The sequence below is a fragment of the Peromyscus eremicus genome, chromosome 10 (assembly GCF_949786415.1).
Source record: "Peromyscus eremicus chromosome 10, PerEre_H2_v1, whole genome shotgun sequence".
Classification (NCBI taxonomy): domain Eukaryota; kingdom Metazoa; phylum Chordata; class Mammalia; order Rodentia; family Cricetidae; genus Peromyscus; species Peromyscus eremicus.
In genome coordinates, this window is record NC_081426.1 from 26,943,907 (window position 1) to 26,965,344 (window position 21,438).

General features: G+C 46.6%; 1 protein-coding gene across 5 annotated transcripts in view; it reads left to right on the forward strand.

Moving 5' to 3' along the window:
• Positions 1-21,438, forward strand: part of Sfi1 (SFI1 centrin binding protein) — a 61,434-nt gene that overhangs the window by 10,353 nt on the left and 29,643 nt on the right. For all 5 annotated transcript variants that reach the window (XR_009381828.1, XM_059275649.1, XM_059275652.1 and 2 more), the window contains exons 5-9: positions 4,780-4,890; positions 6,305-6,399; positions 11,729-11,846; positions 14,096-14,198; positions 20,602-20,758. Coding sequence is in view for 4 of the 5 variants with exons in the window: in XM_059275649.1 (XP_059131632.1) it covers positions 4,780-4,890; positions 6,305-6,399; positions 11,729-11,846; positions 14,096-14,198; positions 20,602-20,758 (584 nt within the window). In the remaining variant the exon portion in view is untranslated. The remainder of the gene's footprint in view (positions 1-4,779; positions 4,891-6,304; positions 6,400-11,728; positions 11,847-14,095; positions 14,199-20,601; positions 20,759-21,438) is intronic.

The following is a 21,438-nucleotide window of genomic DNA, read 5'->3' on the forward strand; positions in this document are numbered from 1 at the left end:
CTTTTACCTTTCTCTATTCTGTATATCTTTCTTTCCTTCTTACTCTGTGGCTGGCTGTGTTGCTGGGTGGCTGGCCCCTGGTGTCCTCTCTCCTTTTCCTTTTCTTGTTCCTTGCTCTTTATTCTCTTCTCCTTCTATTTATTCTATATCCCTGGCAGCCTCACCTATTTCTCTTCTGCCTCGCTATTGGCTGTTTGGCTCTTTATTAGCCCAATCAGGTGTTTTAGACAGGCACAGTAACACAGCTTCACAGAGTTAAACAAATGCAGCATAAAAGAATGCAACACATTTTTGCATCATTAAACAAATATTCCACAGCATAAACAAATGTAACGTATCTTCAACTAATATTCCACAACAGAAGATCTGATTTCCAGGCCAGTCAGGAAGACATACTTTGAATCCCTGTTCAAAGAAGAACAGCGTCAGGAGCATCTACTGTGGTCCTTCAGACCAGCTGACCCTTCGTTTTTGTATTTTACTGATTTATTTTTCATTTCTAGAAAGAGGTCATATATTTTAATTCTCATAAGGTCCTCCTTATTTTGTGAATGTTCTTAAAACACAAAACAAAGCCAGGTGTGATGGCACAAGACTTTAATCTCAGCACTGGGGGTGTGGTGGTGGTGTTGGGGGTGGGGGAAGCAGGTGGATCTTTGTGAGTTCGAGGTCAGCTCAGCCTACAGAGAAAGTTCCGGGACAACCAGGATTACACAAAGAAACCCTTTGTCAAAAAGCAAACCAAAACTGCATTTAGAAGTTTTTAGGTTTGGGTGGGTGGGGGGCAGGCAGCAGTGAATTAGAAGTCAGATGCTTCTGGGGGAAAGACCAGGGACCTTGTTGAGAAGTCTCCAGTCAGCTTCTGTGCTGGTTAGGTTTTTTTTTTTTTTTAGATTTTTCTAATATTGTTTTTATGTGTATGAGTGTTTTGTCGCATGTATGTGCACCAAGTGGATGCCTTGAAGTTTAGAAGAGGACATCAAATCTCCTGGAACTAGAATTGTGGATAGTTATAAGCCACCATGTGAGTTCTGGGAATCAAACCTGGGTTCTCTGCAAGAGCAGCAAGTGCTGTGAAGAGACACCATGACCATGGCAATTTTTTTTTTTTTTTAAATGCTGAATGCCGTTTATTGAAGGAGGGAGGAGGTCGTAAATACAGGCTTACAGCACAATGGGAGAACCCCGGAGGGCAGAAGTTCGCTACCGATGTTTTACAATCTTGCATCTAAGCTGTTAACGCCCATTATGCAGGATACACAGACAAGGAACTTCCCTTAAGCATTCAGGAGGGTGGAACCCAGCAGGGAATTAGCATAGGGAGGATATCAAGGTGAAGGTCAACAAGCAAGACAACAGTTACCCAAAACGGGGGCCAGGGCCCTACAGGTCCCCCTTTTACTAAAAAATGAGCTTCTGACTTAGGTTGCGTGGGACATCAGCAGGTCACCTTACCCGTTGTGGAGATGCCTGCCCAGGCCACACAGGCGCTCTGTCTTAGGTTGGTGAGTGCCCCCCAGGTATTACCCATCTCTGAATACTCATTATCATACAGGCTCAATCGTGTGTGAGTTGCAGAGTTAACTGCTGCCATGGCAATTCTTATAAAGAAAATATTTAATTGGGGTGTCTCACTTAACAGTTTCAGAGGTTCAGTCTATTATCATCATGCCAGGGAGCATTGTGACATGCAGGCAGATGTGGTGCTGGAGGAGTAGCTCAGAGTCCTACATCTTGCAGGCAACAGGAAGTTGACTGAGACACTGGGACTATCCAGAGCATAGGAAATCTCAAAGCCCCACACCACAGTGACACAGTTCCTCTAACAAGGCCATGCCCACTCCAACAAAGCCACACCTCCTAATAGTGCCACTCTCTGTGAGAATGTGGGGGCCAATTACATTCAAACTACTACATGCTCTTAACTGCTGAACCAACTCTCCAGCCCCTGGTTAGTTTTTGACTATCATCCTGATGAAACTAGAGCCACCTAGGAATAGGAAACTTACTTGAAGAATTGCCTCCATCAGATTGACTTGTGAGCGTCTCTGTGGGACATTTTCCTAATTGCTAACTAATAGAGGAGGGCCAAGCACACTGGCTGTTGCCATGCCTAGGCAGGTAGGCCTGGGCTCTATAGGAAAGGTAGCTGAGCAAGCCAGAAGAAGCAAGCTAGTAAGCAGTATTCCTCCTTGGCCTCTCCTTCCATGTCTGCCTCCATCTTCCTGTTTTGAGTTCCTGGGTTGGCCTTCTCATGTCCAAAGGAAACTGCAGTAGGCAGTCCAAATATCCAAAAGTGAGCTCAGCCTGGACTATAGGAGGATTTCTGGTGGTTAGATAAAAACCAGCATTCCTCAGGAACTCATAAAGCCATTCAGCCTGCCAAAAGTAGTCATTTCCCTTACTTCTGGCAAAAGGGACCTCTAATTAACATATACCTGTGGTACCTATCAGCATATTAAGGTCCATGCTAACCTGCAGGCTCCCTCAGTCCCTTCTCATAAGTACTTGTTATACATCTCAAAGCCCCCACCCCCAGTCTCCTAGCCCTTCCCCCCCCAGTCTCCTAGCCCTTCCTCCCCCAGTCTCCTAGCCCTTCCCCCCCAGTCTGCTAGCCCTTCCCACCCCCCAGTCTCCTAACCCTTCCCTCCCACAGTCTCCTAGCCCTTCCCCCACAGTCTCCTAGCCCTTCCTCCCCCAGTCTCCTAGCCCTTCCTCCCCCAGTCTCCTAGCCCTTCCCTCCCCCAGTCTCCTAGCCCTTCCCCCCCACAGTCTCCTAGCCCTTCCTCCCCCAGTCTCCTAGCCCTTCCCACCCCCCAGTCTCCTAACCCTTCCCTCCCACAGTCTCCTAGCCCTTCCCCCACAGTCTCCTAGCCCTTCCCCCACAGTCTCCTAGCCCTTCCTCCCCCAGTCTCCTAGCCCTTCCCTCCCCCAGTCTCCTAGCCCTTCCCCCCCACAGTCTCCTAGCCCTTCCCCCACAGTCTCCTAACCCTTCCCTCCCACAGTCTCCTAGCCCTTCCCCCACAGTCTCCTAGCCCTTCCCCCCCCAGTCTCCTAGCCCTTCCTCCCACAGTCTCCTAGCCCTTCCCCCACAGTCTCCTAGCCCTTCCTCCCCCAGTCTCCTAGCCCTTCCTCCCCCAGTCTCCTAGCCCTTCCCCCCCCAGTCTCCTAGCCCTTCCCCCCCCAGTCTCCTAACCCTTCCCCCCCCAGTCTCCTAACCCTTCCCCCCACAGTCTCCTAGCCCTTCCCCCCAGTCTCCTAGCCCTTCCCCCCCAGTCTCCTAGCCCTTCCCCCCCAGTCTCCTAGCCCTTCCTCCCCCAGTCTCCTAGCCCTTCCCCCCCCAGTCTCCTAGCCCTTCCCTCCCCCAGTCTCCTAACCCTTCCCCCACAGTCTCCTAGCCCTTCCCCCCCAGTCTGCTAGCCCTTCCCACCCCCAGTCTCCTAACCCTTCCCTCCCACAGTCTCCTAGCCCTTCCCCCCCAGTCTCCTAGCCCTTCCCCCCAGTCTCCTAGCCCTTCCCTCCCCCAGTCCTCAGCCCTTCCCCCCCAGTCTCCTAGCCCTTCCCCCCCCAGTCTCCTAGCCCTTCCCTCCCCCAGTCTCCTAGCCCTTCCCCCCCCAGTCTCCTAGCCCTTCCCCCCCAGTCTCCTAGCCCTTCCCCCCCCAGTCTCCTAGCCCTTCCTCCCCCAGTCTCCTAGCCCTTCCCCCCCAGTCTCCTAGCCCTTCCCCCCCCAGTCTCCTAGCCCTTCCCTCCCCCAGTCTCCTAGCCCTTCCTCCCCCAGTCTCCTAGCCCTTCCTCCCCCAGTCTCCTAGCCCTTCCCCCCCCCAGTCTCCTAGCCCTTCCCTCCCCCAGTCTCCTAGCCCTTCCCCCCCCAGTCTCCTAGCCCTTCCTCCCCCAGTCTCCTAGCCCTTCCTCCCCCAGTCTCCTAGCCCTTCCCCCACAGTCTGCTAGCCCTTCCCTCCCCCAGCTGTTCATCCTCCTTATAACTCTTGCTGTTCCCACTGTGCTTTCTTACTCTCTAGCCCCAGCTAGTCTCCCTTCTCTTTCAGATAGCCCTGGCTTACGTCCAGTCTTCTGACTACGTATTAGGGTACACAATATATCACCACAAAGGTGCTTCAATCTCTGTGAGTTTGAGGCTAGCCTGGTCTACATAGTGAGACCCAGGACAGCCAGGGCTATGTAGAGACCCTGTCTCAAAAACCAAAACCAAAAACAGTGCTTGCTGTCAAGCCTCAGGACTTGTGTTCAGTCTCAGGAACCTGCACTGTACACCTTTCCTTACACACAGCTAAGAGGGAATAAAAAGTTTCTTATTTAATCTTAAAAGAATTTAAAAATGCTGACAATTGTAATAGTTTTCAATTCTTCTTCTTAGGTTTGTGTGTGATGTGTGGGGTGTACACATGCCTTGACATATGTATGGAGGTAGTGGACCACTTTGCAGAGCTACTTCTCTTTCAACCTTATCATGGTCCTGAGATCAAGTGCAAGTCCTCAGGCATCCTGCGGCTTTATCTAGTACGTCATCTCACCCCCCAAAACTATCGTTTTTGATTCCCTCATAGCACGTGAGGATTTCCACTTTCCCTTGTCTCTGTGGCTGTTGAAATCGCTGGTGTAACTGATTGTCGTGTTCCTAGTGCATGTAGCACTGAACTTGTAATCGGACACAGTCGGTGTGCCAATTATAAGGTGTTTTAACTGAGAGGGTAAGGGCACTGTGAAGCTGACTGCCAGCCTCCTCACATCCAGCTTTCTGATGTTCTCCCTTTTCTCCAGGTTTTTCCATGAGCAGAGACTGCTACAGAAGGTCTTTGGAGAATGGAGGGAAGAATGGTGGGTCTCCCAGAGAGAATGGAAACTCTGTGTTCGAGCTGACTGTCACTACAGGTGTCTCATTACTTTACGCTTGTTGAAATAGAGATTTTACACTCTATCAAACAATTACTCAATGTCTTGTTTCTGTTCCAAAGGAGCAATGTTTTGGATTGCTTTCTAGATTTTAGAAATCTTTTTGGGAATAAGTGAATACATTCTTATGTGCAGTTACATCCATGTCCATGTACACATGTGTGTGTTCCTTTGAGTCAGTGGTTATGTTGGTCATGCTGGAGACTTGTAAAGTTCACTCACTTCCATGTATTTCTAAATCTGAGAGTTTTTTTTTTTTTTTTTAATATAATTAGTCCTAAACCAGGTGATGGTGGCAGACACCTTTAATCTCAACACTCTGAAGGCAGAGGCAGGCGGATCTTTGTGAGTTCAAGGCCAGCCTGGTCTACAGAGCTAGTTCTAGGATAGCTAAGGATACACAAAGAAACCTTGTCTTGAAAAAAAAATTAGCCCCAGCATACTAATTATGATCAAGAAAGGGTGTGTCCTACCGAAAAGAAAATTCGGGAAATAGAGAGGCTGGGTCAGGTAGCTGAGTGGATTAATCCCTAGCACCAAAACACAATTAAAAAACCAAAAAGGGAAGAAAGAAGAATCTTTTAATTCTTGCCACTCACATTGCAAGGAGTAATGGAGGGAAAAGTTAAAAATTACACCAAATGCCCATCTTTAGGGCAGGTGCGATAACTTAGCAGATAAAGGCACTTGCTGCCATCTGGTAACCTGAGTTGGCTCCCCAGAACCCATGAGAGAGAGCCAGCTCCTTCCTGCCCTTTGTCCTCTGACCGCCATACTTTCGCTGTGACCCATACCCCCCTCCACACAATAAATCCAATAGCAAAATTCTTTGTTCGTTTGTTTTGTTTTTGAGATAAGGTCTCAAAACTTACACTCTGGAACACAGTGGGGAAAAGGACACATTGTGCTATGGAGAGGAGGGACGGTGGCATTTTGTTATTTTATGTGTGTGGGGGGGCTTCACCTGCGTGTATGTCTGCGCACCGTGTATATGAAATGCCTGCAGAAGCCAGAAAAGGGTGTTGGCCCCTGGGTTTAATGTGTTGTGTTCATGGGTTGTGAGCTGCCTGCCATGTTGGTGCTGGGAACCAAACAAAGGTCCTCTGGAAAAGCAACCAGTGTTCTTAAACACAGAGCTCTCTCTCTAGCCCAATTATTTTTGGATGGTTCTACTATCAAGGGTCAGAACAGCCCATTACTTCCCATAGGATTTCCCTGTGCTAATCCTAGGCAGCACCCTCATTCCAAACAACCCTAATGTCTGCTGATCAATTCTCCATCAACTGCAGGTTTCCCCTTCTAGAATGCTCCTAAGTGTAGAGGTCACTGGCTATGCTGGGTGGAGTTACTTTGCTGTCTTACCGTAAGCACTGTTTGCATTTTGGCTCCTCAGATACTATTTGTACAACCTGATGTTCCAGAACTGGAAGACCTTTGTGCACCAGCGACGGGAGATGAGGAAGGGGCTCTGTAGAGCCGAGCATCACGGTGAGAGAGGGGAGGGTTCTGGGAGAGGGAATCGTCTGGTGAGAGAGAAGATGTAGTTGAACCCCCTGCCTGGTCAGATCCTGTGTCTCCATGTGGTGTAGTTTGGGCACTTGAAGCTCATTGGGCAGATGTGTGAGCAGACTCTCCCTGGCCTGCTGGTGTGCTTAAACAGAGCACAACACAGCTGCTCCCCCACAGTGTGGACCTGTGCTTCCTCCTTTCCCTGTCGGGGTGACAAGCCTTGCTTAGGTCGGTTCCGTTCCTCAAGCTCCTGCAGCATGTATCTGGTTTTAGGAGAGTCCTCTGAAGAAGTACCTGTTACTGCTTCCTGACAGTAATCCTCACCTTCCAAGAATGTTGGTGATTCTTCATCACCTCTTTGCATGTACTCCTGTTTTCCCTGTACACATAGCTATAAGAGTGGTTGGACAGAGGTTAGACCACGCCACTCTGCAAGCTCAGTGGCCTCTCAATGGACTTGATGCCCTGGTGTGATTTTCGAGGTTTCTCCTGTTCTCTCCCCCGACCCTCTGACCACACTGAATATGCACTTTTTACCTTTCTTCGAGATCCAAAAGATTCAGGCCCATTTTCATTTATTGATTAATTAATTTTTTTTGTGTGTCTGTGAGCTGTGCGCATGCAGAGACCAGAAAAGAACATGAAATCTCCTGGAACTGGACTTTAGTTAGTTGTGAGCTGGGAATTGAACCTGGGTCCTCTGGAAGAGTAACGAGTGCTCTTACCTGTGGAGCCATCTCTCCAGCTTTGATTCAGGTGCATTTGAAGTGTTGCCTTCCTTAGCCAGGTGTGTTGAGACATGCCTGTAATCTCAGCACTCAAGAGGTGCAGGAAGGAAATGGGAACTAGACTAGCCGACTACACAGAAAGTTCGAGTCTAGCCTCAGCTAGGTATGTAGCAAAACTGTCTCAAAAAAAACCTAAACAAGTGGTGAATGTTCCCTTCCCTGTCTGGCTTTCTCTCCTCTCCCCGGGATGGTGGATTCTTTTTTTTTTTTTTTTATTTTTTATTTTTTTATTTTTTTATTTTTTTTATTTTTTATTATGTATACAGTGCTCTGCCTGCATGTGTCCCTGCAGGCCAGAGGAGGGCACCAGATCTCATTACAAGTGGTTGTGAGCCACCATGTGGTTGCTGGGAATTGAACTCAGGACCTTTAGAAGAGCAGTCGGTGCTCTTAACCACTGAGCCATCTCTCCAGCCCCGGATGGTGGATTCTTAGTTCAATATGAGACAGACTGTTTCTGGATTTAACCTGGAAGTAGTTAATGGTTTGTTGTTGTTACTTTTTGTTTTTGTTTTTGTTTTTCGAGACAGGGTTTCTCTGTGTAGTTTGGTGCCTGTCCTGGATCTCGCTCTGTAGACCAGGCTGGCCTCGAACTCACAGAGATCCACCTGGCTCTGCCTCCCGAGTGCTGGGATTAAAGGCGAGCACCACAGCTGCCTGGCTGTTGTTGTTATTTCTAATTCTCATACAGTAAGAGTCATTCTTTTTGGTGTACAATTCTATGGTTTTGGCAAATGCAGAGTCATTTTGTATGCAAAAATACCAAGTGTTCTTTTAGGAATGGGGCAGCTGTGCTGGTGCATGCCTGTAATACAGCACTGGAGAGGCGAGGGAGCAAGCTGATGGCTAGCCTCAGTGCACAGGAAGCTCCTGTCTCAAAGAACAAAACAAGTTGAGCACATAGGCCTTTAATATCAGCACTCAAGAAGCAGGTGGATCTCTCTGAGTTCAAAGAGAAACCTGATCTACATAGTGAGTTCAGGACAGCCAGGGTTACATAATGAGACCCTGCCTCAAAAAAGAAAAAAAAAAAAAAGAAAGAAAGAAAGAAAAAGAAAAAGAAACAAAAACCTCCTGCAAAATAATAATAATAATTTGCCGGGTGGTGGTGGCTCACACCTTTAATCCCAGCACTCGGGAGGCAGAGCCAGGTGGATCTCTGTGAGTTTGAGGCCAGCCTGGTCTACAGAGCGAGATCCAGGACAGGCACCAAAACTACACAGAGAAACCCTGTCCCCTGTCTCGGATTAAAAAAAAAAAATTTAACTCTACAAATAGTTATCTGAGTTATCTATATAGATAGTTCAGATATTTCATTCTCATTTTACTTTGCGTTTCTCTAATAATTAATGATAATATCTTTTCTTGTTCTTACTATTAATGTACACATCCACATGTGCACACGTATATATCTGTGTGTGTGTGTGTGTGTGTGTGTATAATTGTATTAGGATTCTCTAAAGGAACAGGACTGATAGAATGAACTAATATGTGTATTATATATTATATTATGATAATATATAATCGATTCTTTTAATAATACATATTATTATATACATTAAATGGGGATTTGTGAGAGTGGCTTACAGGCTGTGGTACCCATAGGCCAACAATGGCTGTCTCCTGATGGAAAGGCCGAGGATCTGGTAGTTGTTCAGTTCCCAAGACTGGATGTCTCAGCTGTTCAATCTGGTGATAGAATCCCAGGGAAGTCCTGGAGAGCTGCTGGTCTTCAGTCTGTGTTGGAATCCTGAAAACGTAGGTTCTAACCCCAGCAAAGGAGTATCTCAGGAACAGGGTTGATGACCTTGCCATGGAGCGTGAGGGCAAGCAGGAAGACAGCAAAGGCTTCCTCCTTCCATGTCCTTTTCTGTGGGCTGCCACAGAAGGCAAGGCCCACATTTAGTGTGGGTCTTCCCACCTCACGTTGTCCAGTCGGGAAAAGTTCTTCACAGGTGTGCCCAGCTGTTTGGGTTTTAGGTAATCCCAGATGTAGTTAAGTTGACAACCTAGATTAGCCATCATATTTGTGTCTGTTGAAGTTCTTTTTAAAGGGTTTTTTTTAGATTTTTGTATTTCATTTGTTTGACTGTTTGGCCCTGCACGTGTGTCACGGAGACCCGCCTGCCTCTGCCCCCCGAGTGCTGGGATTAAGCAGCACCACTGCTGGCTTGTTTCTGGATCCTTAAGCTGCAAACTGAAGTCATCAATAAGAGACTGTTTCTGACAAGTGTTCACTCCTGTATGAACAGTTCCCTTAAGCACTGTTACACTGCCCCAGGTGTTTAATGTGTTGTGTTCAGTTAAAAAATGTTTTCTGATTTCCTTTTTGTTCATAGATTATTTAGAAACATGTTTCATTTCCTACTATTTTGCCCCCCCACCACACACACACACAAGGTTTCTCTGTGTAGCCTTGGCTGTGCTAGAACTCACTCTGTAGACCAGGCTGGCCTTGAACTTATAGAGATCCACTTGCCTCTGCCTCCGTGTGCCACCACCATCAGCTTCTATTTTTAAAATTCTTTTTTATTTTATTTATTTTTAGATGAGGTCTTCTATGTATCCCCAGGCTGGCTTTGAACTCTTTTTTGTTTTGTTTTGTTTAATTTCTTTTAGATATAGTTAAGACCCTGTCTCAAAAACAAAATCAAAACAAAAAATCCTATTCCCTGAGTTATGTCCTGTTGCCTGAGTTACATACTTCTCTTGGAACCTAAAAAAATTATTTTATGTGTATAAGTGTTTTCCTTCACGTATGTATGTGCAACATGTGTGTCTCTGGTTTATACAGAGGTCAGATGAGAGCGTTGGATCCCCCAAAACTGGAGTTACAGACTGTTGTGAGCTGCCATGTGGGTGTGGGAACTGAATCAGGATCCTCTGCAGGAGCAGCCAGTGCTCTTAACACTGAGCCTTGAACTCTTGATCTCTTTGCTTCTGTATTCTTCCGTTAAGGAGTTCTAGTTTATTCCATTATACTCAGAGGATGCTATTTAGGATAATTTCAGTTCTTTTGATATTTTAAGTTTTATTTTGTGGCGTAGATTGGTTTTCCTGTTTTTGTTTATTTTTTGTTTTTTGAAACAAGGTTTCACTGTGTTGCCCTGGCTCTCCTGAAATTACTCTGTAGACTAGGCTGGCCTGGAACTCACAGAGCTCTGTCTGCCTCTGCCTCCCGAGTGCTTGAGATGAAGTCGTGGGCCACCACCCTGTTTCCAGGGTTGGGAAAGGGGTCTCAGTAAAGTGCTTTGCAAAGCAAGCATGAGGACCTGAGAGTAGACTCACATAAAAAGCCAGGCATGCCTTCAAACTAGCACTGGGAAGTGGAGGCAGGAGGATTCCTATGGCTCTCTGACCAGCTAGTCTAGTGTAATTGGAGAGCCCCAAGTTCACTGTGAAACTCTGTCTTAAAAAATAAGGCTGGAGGAAAAAAAAAAAAAAAAACCGGACATGGTAATATGCACATCTTTAATCCAGCACTTGAGGCGAGTGGATTTCTGTGAGTTTGAGGGTAGCCTAGTCTACAGAGAAAGTTCCAAATCAGGCAGGCAACATTGACCTGGTCTCAGAAAAAACAAAAGGTTGCTAGGCGGTGGTGGCACACACCTTTAATCCCAGCAGAGGCAGGCAGAGCTCTGTGAGTTCGAGGCCAACCTGATCTGTAAAGTGAGTTCCAGGACAGTTACGACTGTTTACACAGAGAAACTCTGTCTCAAAAAACCAAAAAAAAAAAAAAAAGAAAGAGAAAAGAGACGCAAAAGGTGGAGGAGCTCAGATGCAGCACAGTCGGCAGAGTACCTGCCTGCCACATTAACTTTTCTTTAAATGCCGGTATCTGGCACCACTGGAATCTGTGCAGTCTCGGTTCTTTTTAATTTGTAACACTACACAGTGTCTCCAGAAGAGGGCGCTAGGAGGCTGGAGAAGAGATACAGGCATTCAGAAGTACAGGAAACCCTTGAGCTGGTATCCAACCTGAAATAATGTATCCCATCCTTTAAATGTTTACTTACATTTGTTTGTTTGTTTAAATGTGTGAGGCTCCTGTACACTATGGTGTTCCTGGGAGGTCAGAAGTCAGCCGGCAAGAGTCAGTTCTCCTTTTGTGTGAGCTCCAGGGATTATGCTCAGGCCACCAGGCTTGGCAGCAAGCACCTTAACCACTGAGTGGTCTCACTGGCCCGCTCTACCCGTTTTTTTTGTTTTTATTTTTTGTTTTTGTTTGTTTTGTTTTTGAGACAGTGTCCTTTTTTTTTTCTCCTGGTTTTATTTTTAATTATGTTTATGTGTGTATGTCAGTGTGTAGAAATGTGCAGGAACCTGCAGAGGCCAGAAGACAATGCATCAGATCCCCTGCAATCCATCCTGGAGCTGGAGTCCCAGGAGGCTGTGAGCTGCCCAGTGTGGGTGCTAGGAACTGAACTGACCTGTGCCAGAGCAGTAGATGCTCTTAACTGCTGAGCCATCTCTCCCGTCCAGTGTCTACCCTTTAAAAAAGATCTCTTTCATGTCTCTAGATACAAAGCAGAAGATGCGCCAAGCCTGGAAGTCCTGGTTGATATACATGGTTGCCCGTAGGACCAAACATCACATGCAGTCCACTGCTGTAGAATTTAGGCGGAGGAGTGTCTTATGGTGAGTGTATGGGGCACCACATGTCGGCAGTCATCATTTTACCTCAGCCTTGGGTTGAGGCTTTACTTCACCCATCTTACCACAGTGCTTAGAACACAGTTGACAGCTATAAATACCCCTTGATAACATCCAGCTATAATATTGAATGTTCATATAATCAGAATGAATTGTAACTAAGTGCTTTCAGTGTCCTAAGCCTATGTTAACTTTGTGTGTAGAATTTTTGGTGGTATGGGGTATAAGCTGGCTAGTTTTATGTCAACTTGACACCTAAAGGTCGAGTTATCTGAAAGGAGGGAACCTCAGTGAGAAAGAGCCTCCGTAAGATTGGGCTGCAGACAGGGATTTCCTTAATTAGTGACTGATGAGCAAGCCAGTAAGCAGCACTCCTCCATGGTCTCTGCATCAGCTCCTGCCTCCCGGATCCTGTCCTGTTTGAGTTCCTGTCCTGACTTCCCTCAGTGATGAACTGTGATGTGGAAGTGTAAGACAAATAAACTCTTTCTTCCTCATGCTGCTTTGGTCATGCTGTTTCATCACAGCAATGGAAATCCTATCTAGGACAGGGTGATATAGGGGAGTGAGCTTAGAGTCTGTCACATTCTATAGATACTCCACTCCACCACTGACCCATGTCCATTTACTTTTTGAGTAGTCTGGCCTTGAATTCTCTCTGTAGCTGAAGCTAGTACTAGGCCTTTGACCCTTGTGACTCAGCCAAATAGTTGGGGTTACAGGTCTGTATCAGTAGGTGGGGCTGTGGATGTGTCATAGTATAAAATATTTCATTTAATGGAAAGTATTTCATTTAATGTAGAGTATTTCATATAATGTAAAGTATTTCATTTAATCCTTCGGTTTTAATCCAGAGTCTCTCTGTGTAGCCCTGGCTGTGTTGGAACTAGCTCTGTAGACCGGGCTGTCCTCAGACTCAGAGATCCACCTTCCTCTGCCTCCTGAGTGCTGGAATTAAGGTGTACATCACCTCCTCCTTTTCTTCTCTCTCTCTCTCTCTCTCTCTCTCTCTTTCCTTTTTTTTTTTTTTTCTTTTCTTTTTTTTTTTTTGATACGGGGCTTTAATATGTAAGCCTGATTGGCCTCAAACTCATAAAAATCCTCCTGCCTCTGCCTCCCAAGTTCACCACCATGCCAGGCTCTACCTTACTTTTTAAGACAGGCTCTCTCAGTGAACCTGGAACTTACCAATTCAGCTCGGTTTGCTGGCCAGCCACTGAGCTTCCAGGGAACCTTCTTGACTCCGTCCCTGTAGCATGGAGATTGCAGGTGCTTGTCACTGAGCCTGGGCTTTATGTGGGTGCTAGAGATCCAAACTCAGGTTCGCAGGATTGCGCAGCAAGCCGCCTACCTCCGGAGCCATCTCCTCAGCCTTAAATGATTCAGGGAGCCTGACCTGGCTGGTGGCGCACGCCTTCCATCCCGGAAGGGAGGCAGAGGCAGGCGGATCTCAGTGAGTTCAAGGCCAGCCTGGTCTACAGAGATCCAGGACAGCCAGAGCTACACAGAGGAAATAGGAGGGAGACTAAGATGAAGGTGTGGCTGCAACGGGAGGAAAGGAAGGAGACAGCCCTGCAAGACTAGAAACCTGAAAGCCCCCTTTTCCCTCTCAGATTTTCTCATCAAGTCTGGGTTTTAACGTAGCTAACTCCCAGTTTGGAAGACTAAATTGTGTAGCTCCGAGCACCAGAGCGTGTCTGTAGTGCTGAAGGGTTGGGGCTGGTGCTCAGTGGGTGAGAGCTTGCCTGGCGTGCACACAGCCCTGAGTTCATCTCCAGTACTGCAAACAAACGGATACATGGATGGTGATTTATAGTGCTTACTGCAAACAAACGAATACATGGATGGTGATTTATAGTGCTTAAGGTGGCTCTGACATTAGCTTGTGGCCCTCGTCTTTTTCAAGTTTCGCTTCAGTTAGTGTGAGAGAAAGAGATGATGCATGTGGAGGTCAGAGACAGCTTGTGGAAGTGAGTTCTCTCCCTCCACCACGTGGGCCCCAGGGTTCGAACTCGGGTTGTCAGACTTGGTGGCAAGCACATTCAGTCTCTTCAGCCTTGGACTGCTCTTGATTTTTGCTTTTCCATGCAGCAGTGGGTCGAGCAGATGTCAGTTTAGAGGTGGCACTGTGAACAAGAGAGACCTGGGCTAAAGTTCAGAAGCACAGCCCTGATGGTCCTTCTCTTTTCTGCCCCCCGCCCCCAACTGACTCCATCTTTGATTTGCTCTTTCAGTTTCTGGTGGAGCAGGTGGAGGAGGCGACTAGCACAAGCCCATGCGGACCATGCTCTCCACACAGCGGCTGTGAAGCATAGGGCCCGGAGCCTCCAGCTGCAGGTCTGTCGGGCATACGCTCAGGTTTGGTGTCCTAGGACTATAATTGACAGGAAGGCTTCCCACTGCTGCTGCTTGTTGGGAGTGCAGCCGGGGCACCTGGGGAGGAGGGTGAGAGAGCGTGCAGGGGGTGGGGCTGCGGCAGATGGGCACTGCTGTTAGGAATGTGTCCCCACTCTCCACAAGAGTTCTGCGCAGAGCCGCCGAGTTCACTACATTGGTTAGAAGCTGTTAAAATATGTTCTCATCTCCTCGTTATTGTTTTTCTGCATCAAATGGAAAATAGTGCGAGTAGAAACCAAGACTGAAGAGAAAACCCTTCGGCTTCGCCCTCACAGGATGTTTGGCTTTTGGTTCTTGAATCAGGGTCTCATGTAGTCTCGGCTGGCCTTGAACTAGCTATGGAGTAGAGGATGATCTTGATCTTCTAGTCCTCTTGCCTCCACCTTCCAAGTGCTAGGACCATGCTCACCACTCTGCGTGAATGTAGGCTATCTGCACATACTTGGCATACATACAGACACATACCCATGTACATAAAAACAATAAAATCAACTGTTTGAAAACTGAAAAGATGATTTAGTGGCTAAGAGTACATACTCTTGCAGGGGACCTAAGTTTGGTTCCCAGAACCCACATTAGGCAGCTCGCAACTACCTATAACTCTAGCTAGCTCCAGGGCATCTGATACCTTCTGACCTCCTCAGGTACCCAGGTGCATATACCTGCACACAGACATACACATACATGTACATCCTAGCACTCAGGAGGCAGAGACAGGTGGATCTCTGAATTCTAGGACAGCCGGGGCTGCACAGAGAAATCCTGTCTTGAAAAACAAAACAAAACAAACAAACAAAAACAAAAAAATAGAAGATGAAGAAGAAAGAAAGAAAATTCCAAGTGAGATTTCGGCAAGATGGTAGTTGGAGTGTGTGTTTGTGTGTGTTTATGATTTATTTATTTTATTATACATATGTAAGTTTTTTTCCTGAATGTGTGTATATATGTGCACCATGTGTGTGTCTGGTGCCCATAGAGGTCAGAAGAGAGTACTGAGTCCCCTGGAACTAGAGTCACAGATGGTTGTGATCTGTGGGTCCTGGGACTCAAACCTGAGTCCTCTAAGAGAACAGGCAGCTCTCTTAACCACTGAGCATCTCTCCAGACTCAAGGTTCTGCTTGTTTGAAAGTGACTAATAGAATTTGCTCATGGAGAGACGACATATTTCTTCAGAAAAGGAATTCCGTGGTGACCTCTGCCCTTGGCTGAGTAGCTGCCACAGTGGAGTTGCCCTTCACTGACATGGCCCCTCTGAAGGAGAAGCGGCCTGTGGGGAAGGGTTGGGGGAAGCTGTGCTCTTGACTCGGGATGCTGAGCCTGATCCGGAGTCCACAGAGCATCTGAGCTGCTGAGGGAGGCTGAGGCAGGACTCTACTATTGGAGTCCGTGGAGGAGGACGGCATTTGAGCTGAGGAGTGAGCGGATGGTGAAGTGAGTGAGTGACAGGAGAGGCTGGGGACAGGGACCCAGCAGAGAAGGTGCCCTCTGCCACGTCAGATGCCATCCTGCCGGGTCAGGTAGGGCGAGGACAGACTTGACCTTTGGGCTGAGCCACGTGGACCCAGCAGAGAAGGTGCCCGCTGCCACGTCAGATGCCATCCTGCCGGGTCAGGCAGGGCGAGGACAGACTTGACCTTTGGGCTGAGCCACATGGAAATGGTTGATAGATTGATAAGCAGTTTCAGTGAGCACATGGGAGTGCTTTCAAGAAAGCCTGCTGGGGAGAAGTCACAAAATGGCCATCTTGAGCTTGGGAAGGAGAGGGCTGGTGTCAGCTGCATGGCACAGTGTGCTGAAGGGTAAACCTTTGCTTTGGGGGTTTTGTCTGCAAATACTGAATCACAGAAAAAAGGTGGGTAAACATACACCTTACTCTGTTTAACTCGTGCTTCATGGGGCTTTGTTTTTGTTTTTGTGAGACAGGGTCTCACTATGTAGCCCTGGCTGTCCTGGAACTCACTGCACAGACCAGGCTGGCCTGTGATTCACAGAAATCCACCCGACTCTGCCTCCTGAGTGCTGGATTAAAGGTGTGAAACATCATGCCCAGCCACTCTTCATGTTTTAACAACTGTGTAAATATATTTTTTTTGTTCCTTTTTAAATATTCATGAAAAGGGGGGAGGGGGCCTGGACCAGAGTTCAATTCCCAGCACCCCTATCAGGTGGCTCACAACCATCTGAAACTCCAACTCCAGGGGATCCAACTTCTCTGGCTTTCAGACACCTACACACACATGCATATACCCACACAACAGACACACACACCACATACTTAATTAAAAACAATAAAATTAAAAAATAATAAAAATTCAGGGTCTTTATTTTATTTTATTTTTGTTTTTTTTTGAGACAGGGTTTCTCTGTGTATCCCTGGCTGTCCTGGATCTTGCTTTGTAGACCAGGCTGGCCTCGAACTCACTGAGATTTGCCTGCCTGTGCCTCCTAAATGCTGGGATTAAAGGCGTGCGCCACGTCTCACTTAAATTCAGGGTATTATTAAGAAGACCATGCTGGCCTCAAACTCCTGACCCTCCTGCTTCAGCCTCCCAAGTCCTGAGATTACAAGCCGGAGCTCCCATACCCAGTTTAAGAGTAAATATAGGGTTGGGGATTTAGCTCAGTGGTAGAGCGCTTACCTAGCAATCACAAGGCCCTGGGTTTGGTCCTCAGCTCCGGTTTAAAAAAAAAAAAAAAAAAAAAAAGAATAAATATAGTTCTCTCTTGATGATCTTTTCTATTCTTGGACAGTGTCTCATGTCCCCTCCTGGCCTTGAGCTCCTGGGCCTCTTGCTTCTAGCGCCTACGTACTGTGATCACAGGCCTGTCCACTGGGCCTGCCTTGTGCTTAGTTGTTCCGGCCTGTGGGAGGCCAGCCCCACCTTTTCAAGGGTTCCTATGAGGAGGAGAGAGGAATAAGAAAATATTAGTTAGAATGGAAAATGGAGATAAGAAGAAAGACAGAAACACAGGATAGCTTCTGGAGGACCTGGACCAAAACCCAATGGCCCTTTCTGTTTATATAAAAAGGGCTTTTTAAACAATGCCAAGGGGCAGACAAAAGACCTCCCCCTTGCTAGATCAAAGCACCCTGCACAGCCAAGTGTAGAACCTTCCAAACACCTGGTAACTACACCCGTGGTCAATTCATCCCCTTATGCAGCCCTGCTGGGTAAAGCAAGCCGACCCTGAGTAATTTGAGCCTCCACACTGGCCATTTGACAATTGTGGATGTAATATTCACCCTCTACACACTTCGATGTACTTCCATTGTAGATTAAAGGGGAGGGGGTGCTTTCTTCTCTATAGCCACAATGTTGTTAATTCCAGTGCCTTTCATATTGATATGACAATATATAACATACAGTTCGTATTAAAACCATACATTACGTCAGCCAGGCAGAGCTACATAGTGAGATCCTGCTTCAAAAAGGAAGAAAAGGAAAGGAAAGCGGGCTGGAGAGATGGCTCACTGTTAAGAGCAAGTGTGCTCTTCCAGAGGACCGAGTTACATTCCCAGCATCCATGTCAGGCAATTCAGCCACCTGTACCTTTAGCTCCAGGGGATCCAATGCTTCTGGTGAGGGCACCTGTTCGTACACACTTGAAACTTTTAACAGGAAATGGAAAAAAAAAATAAAACCATACATGGCTATTTTTGTGTCTGATGTAGAGCCCAATACAAAGCCACGTTTTTGATTGTCACATCCTGAAGGGCATTTTTTTTTTTTTCTTCCGAGACAGGGTTTCTCTGTGTAGCCCTGGCTGTCCTGGAACTCACTCTGTAGCCCAGGCTGGCCTCCAACTCACAGAGATCCACCTGGCTTTGCCTCCCAAGTGCTGGGATTAAAGGTGTGCGCCACCACCACCATCTGGCTCTGAAGGGCATTTTTTAAAAGAATTATTTATTTTATATATATGTGCACTGTCTTTATACACACCAGAAAAGGAAGTCAGATCCCATTACAGATGGTTCTGAGCTACCATGTGGGTGCTGGGAATTGAACTCAGGACCTCTGGAAGAGCAACCAGTGCTCTTACTGCTGAGCCGACATTTTATAAAAAAAAAAAAAAAAAAAAAAGCCAGGCGGTTGAGGGTGTACACCTTTAATCCCAGCACTCAGGAGGCAGAGGCAGGTGGATTTCTTGAGTTCAAGGCAGCCTGGTCTACAGAGCTAGTTACAGGACAGTGAGGACTACACAGAGAAACCCTGCCTTAAAAATAAAACAAAACACAAAAAGAACAAAAATAGGATGGGAGAAATATAGTACATTTGTCCACGGGTTTCTCAAGCCTAGTAGAAAGTGAAAGGTGAATGTATAGGAGAGGGGCAAATTTCCAGTGATACAGTTGAGAAGGCAAGAGAATGTAGCATGTAGCCATAGTAAAGGTGATCTTTGACTGGAGCTTGGCCAGTTTGGCTAGAGCAGGGGCAGGCAGAGTTATCTGGTACAGCCTGCCGAAAATTCTCAATTGCCTTTTTTAAAGATTTATTTCTTTATACATATGTATTTTGTGTGTGTGTTTGTGTGTGTGTGTGTGTGTGTGTGTGTGTGTGTGTGTGCGCGCGCGCGCGCGCGTGCTCACAGGAACCAGAAGGGGGCACCAGATCTCCTAGAGCTGTAGTTACAAGTGGTTGTGAGACATCCAACATGGGTGTTGGCAACTAAACTCAGGTCCTCTACAAGAACAGTACTCACTTTTAATCACTGAGCCATCTCTCTAGCCCCCTGCCATATTTTTGGAGGGGACCAGAAAGAATGGTATTCACCTAAGAGGAGGGAAGGAAGAGGTGTTACAGATTTAGAAAAAGAAGATAAGAAATTGGTGGGGGATGTCATTCTGTATGCTGTGAAAATGTGTTACTCTGATTGGTTGATAAATAAAGCTGTTTGGCCAATGGTGGGGCAGAATAAGGTTAGGTGGGACATTCTAAAGAGAGAGAGAGAGGAAGGAAGACAAAGCAGGGGAGACGCTGCCAGCTGCTGCCAGGAGAAGGAAGATGTAAAGTACCGGTAGGCCATGAGCCACTCCGCAAAGTATAGATTTATAGAAATGGGTTAATTTAAGATAGAAGAACTAGATAGCAAGAAGCCTGCCATGGCCAAAGTTAAAAAAATAGTATTAGCCAGGTGGGACCACAGGAAAAGTTTCAGCTACAAGAAATCTTTATATTCAAATTAAGGCATGTATCTGCAGATACATGAAACCTTCTCATGGATACAGGTTTGTGAATAATTTTAAGGGAATTCTGTTGTCCACTCCCACCTTTTACAAGCACGCTTCCCTGAAATGTAAGAGAACAGCGTCTTAATAGGCATCCCCTAGCATCACTTCCAAAGAAAAGGCAGACCTGCATTCATCCTAAATCAGAATTTACTATGTTATACTCAGAGTGTCATTTAATTTCATTATTCCGTGTGTGTGTGTGTGTGTGTGTGTGTGTGTGTGTGTGTGTAAATTTTGTTTGCATGTATGTCTGTGCACCATGTATGTGCCTGGCACCCCAGAGGACAGAGGAGTGTCAGATACCCTGGAACTGGACTTATAGATGGTTTTGAGCCATTTTGTGGGTGCTAGGAACTGAACCTGGGTCCTCTGTAAGAGTAACAACCCTTGAGCAATCTCTCTGCCTCCCCCATCATTTCTTTTTTTTTTTTTTTTTTTTTTTTTTGGTTTTTCGAGATAGGGTTTCTCTGTGTAGCTTTGCGCCTTTCCTGGAACTCACTTGGTAGCCCAGGCTGGCCTCGAACTCACAGAGATCCACCTGGCTCTGCCTCCCAAGTGCTGGGATTAAAGGCGTGCGCCACCACCGCCCGGCTTCTTTTTTAAGACAAAGTTTTTATTATCTATGGTTGCATGGAGCTGTCATAGAAATTTAAAACAACAGCTAGCATGTAATCTCCGCTTCATCCCTTGTATATATAGGAACAACTCCATGTCTTCCCTCAGTTAATCCACCAGTGTGTAGCTGAGCTCAAAAGCTTTACACCGAACTCTATCATGTACTTGCAAATTACTTCTCCACCCCCACCCCCCACCCATGTCCCCAAGACAGGGTTTCTCTATGTAGCTCTGGCTGTCAGGGAACTCACCAGCCTGGCCTTGAACTTACGAGATCCACTTGCCTCTGCTTCCCGAGTGCTGGGATTAAAGGTGTGCACCACCCTCACCCGGCTGCAAATTATTTTTTACAACTTCTCTTTATTTTTTCATTTGTACTCCCCCCCCCCCAAAGTTTGTTTTGTTTTGTTTGAGGCAGGATCTCATGTAGCCCAGGCTGCCCTCAAACTCACTGTGTGGCTGAGAAGGACATTGAATTCTTGGTCTGGTCTTTTCAGGCTTGGTCACGATGGCAAGAACAGCTCCTAAATAGCCATCTGGAAAGGTGGAAGGAGGTCAGTGCTGTGCGACACCATCAGCGCTGGCAGAAGCAGAGATCTTTGAAGGCCTGGCTTCAGTACCTCCACATCCGCAGGGCGAAGAGATGGCAGAACGGTGAGTGGGAAGCTAGGCTCCCGAGCCTGGCTGCTCCGACCCCTCTCCCCATCGCCTGAGACCCTCCATGAAGAGGAAACAGAAGGCATTACACCACAGTTTTTTGTTTTGTTTGTTTTTTGTTTTTCGAGATAGGGTTCTCTGTGTAGTTTGGTGCCTTTCCTGGATCTCGCTCTGTAGACCAGGCTGGCCTTGAACTCACAAAGATCTGCTTGCCTTTGCCTCCCGAGTGCTGCAATTAATGGTGTGCGCCACCACCGCACCACAGTTTTGAGGACAAGAAATTTAGTAGAAAAGTATATCATCTTGGTTCTCATTTATTTCCTCCTGGCTTTTACTAATATGCCTAACTTCTATTCAAATAGTCTTAATGTATTGATCATTTTATATATTTCAAATGGACCTGTTCATATTGTGATGAGTATGATGATATCTACAGTTTATTGTGCTTGTTTTTACATTGTATTTCAGCTTTATCAAGAATGCTACTTTTAATGATTTGCATTTTTAGAATAACTTGTCTTTTTTGTCTTATTAATACAGTATTTATTTATCTTCTTTTTCTCTGTCAAACCCTGTGCCAGTCACTTTCCCAGACTTCATGGGATGGTACAGGAAAAGGGACAGACAAGGTAGAAGAGACAGGGGAGGATGGGCCGTGTCAGGTAGTGTCGAGACAG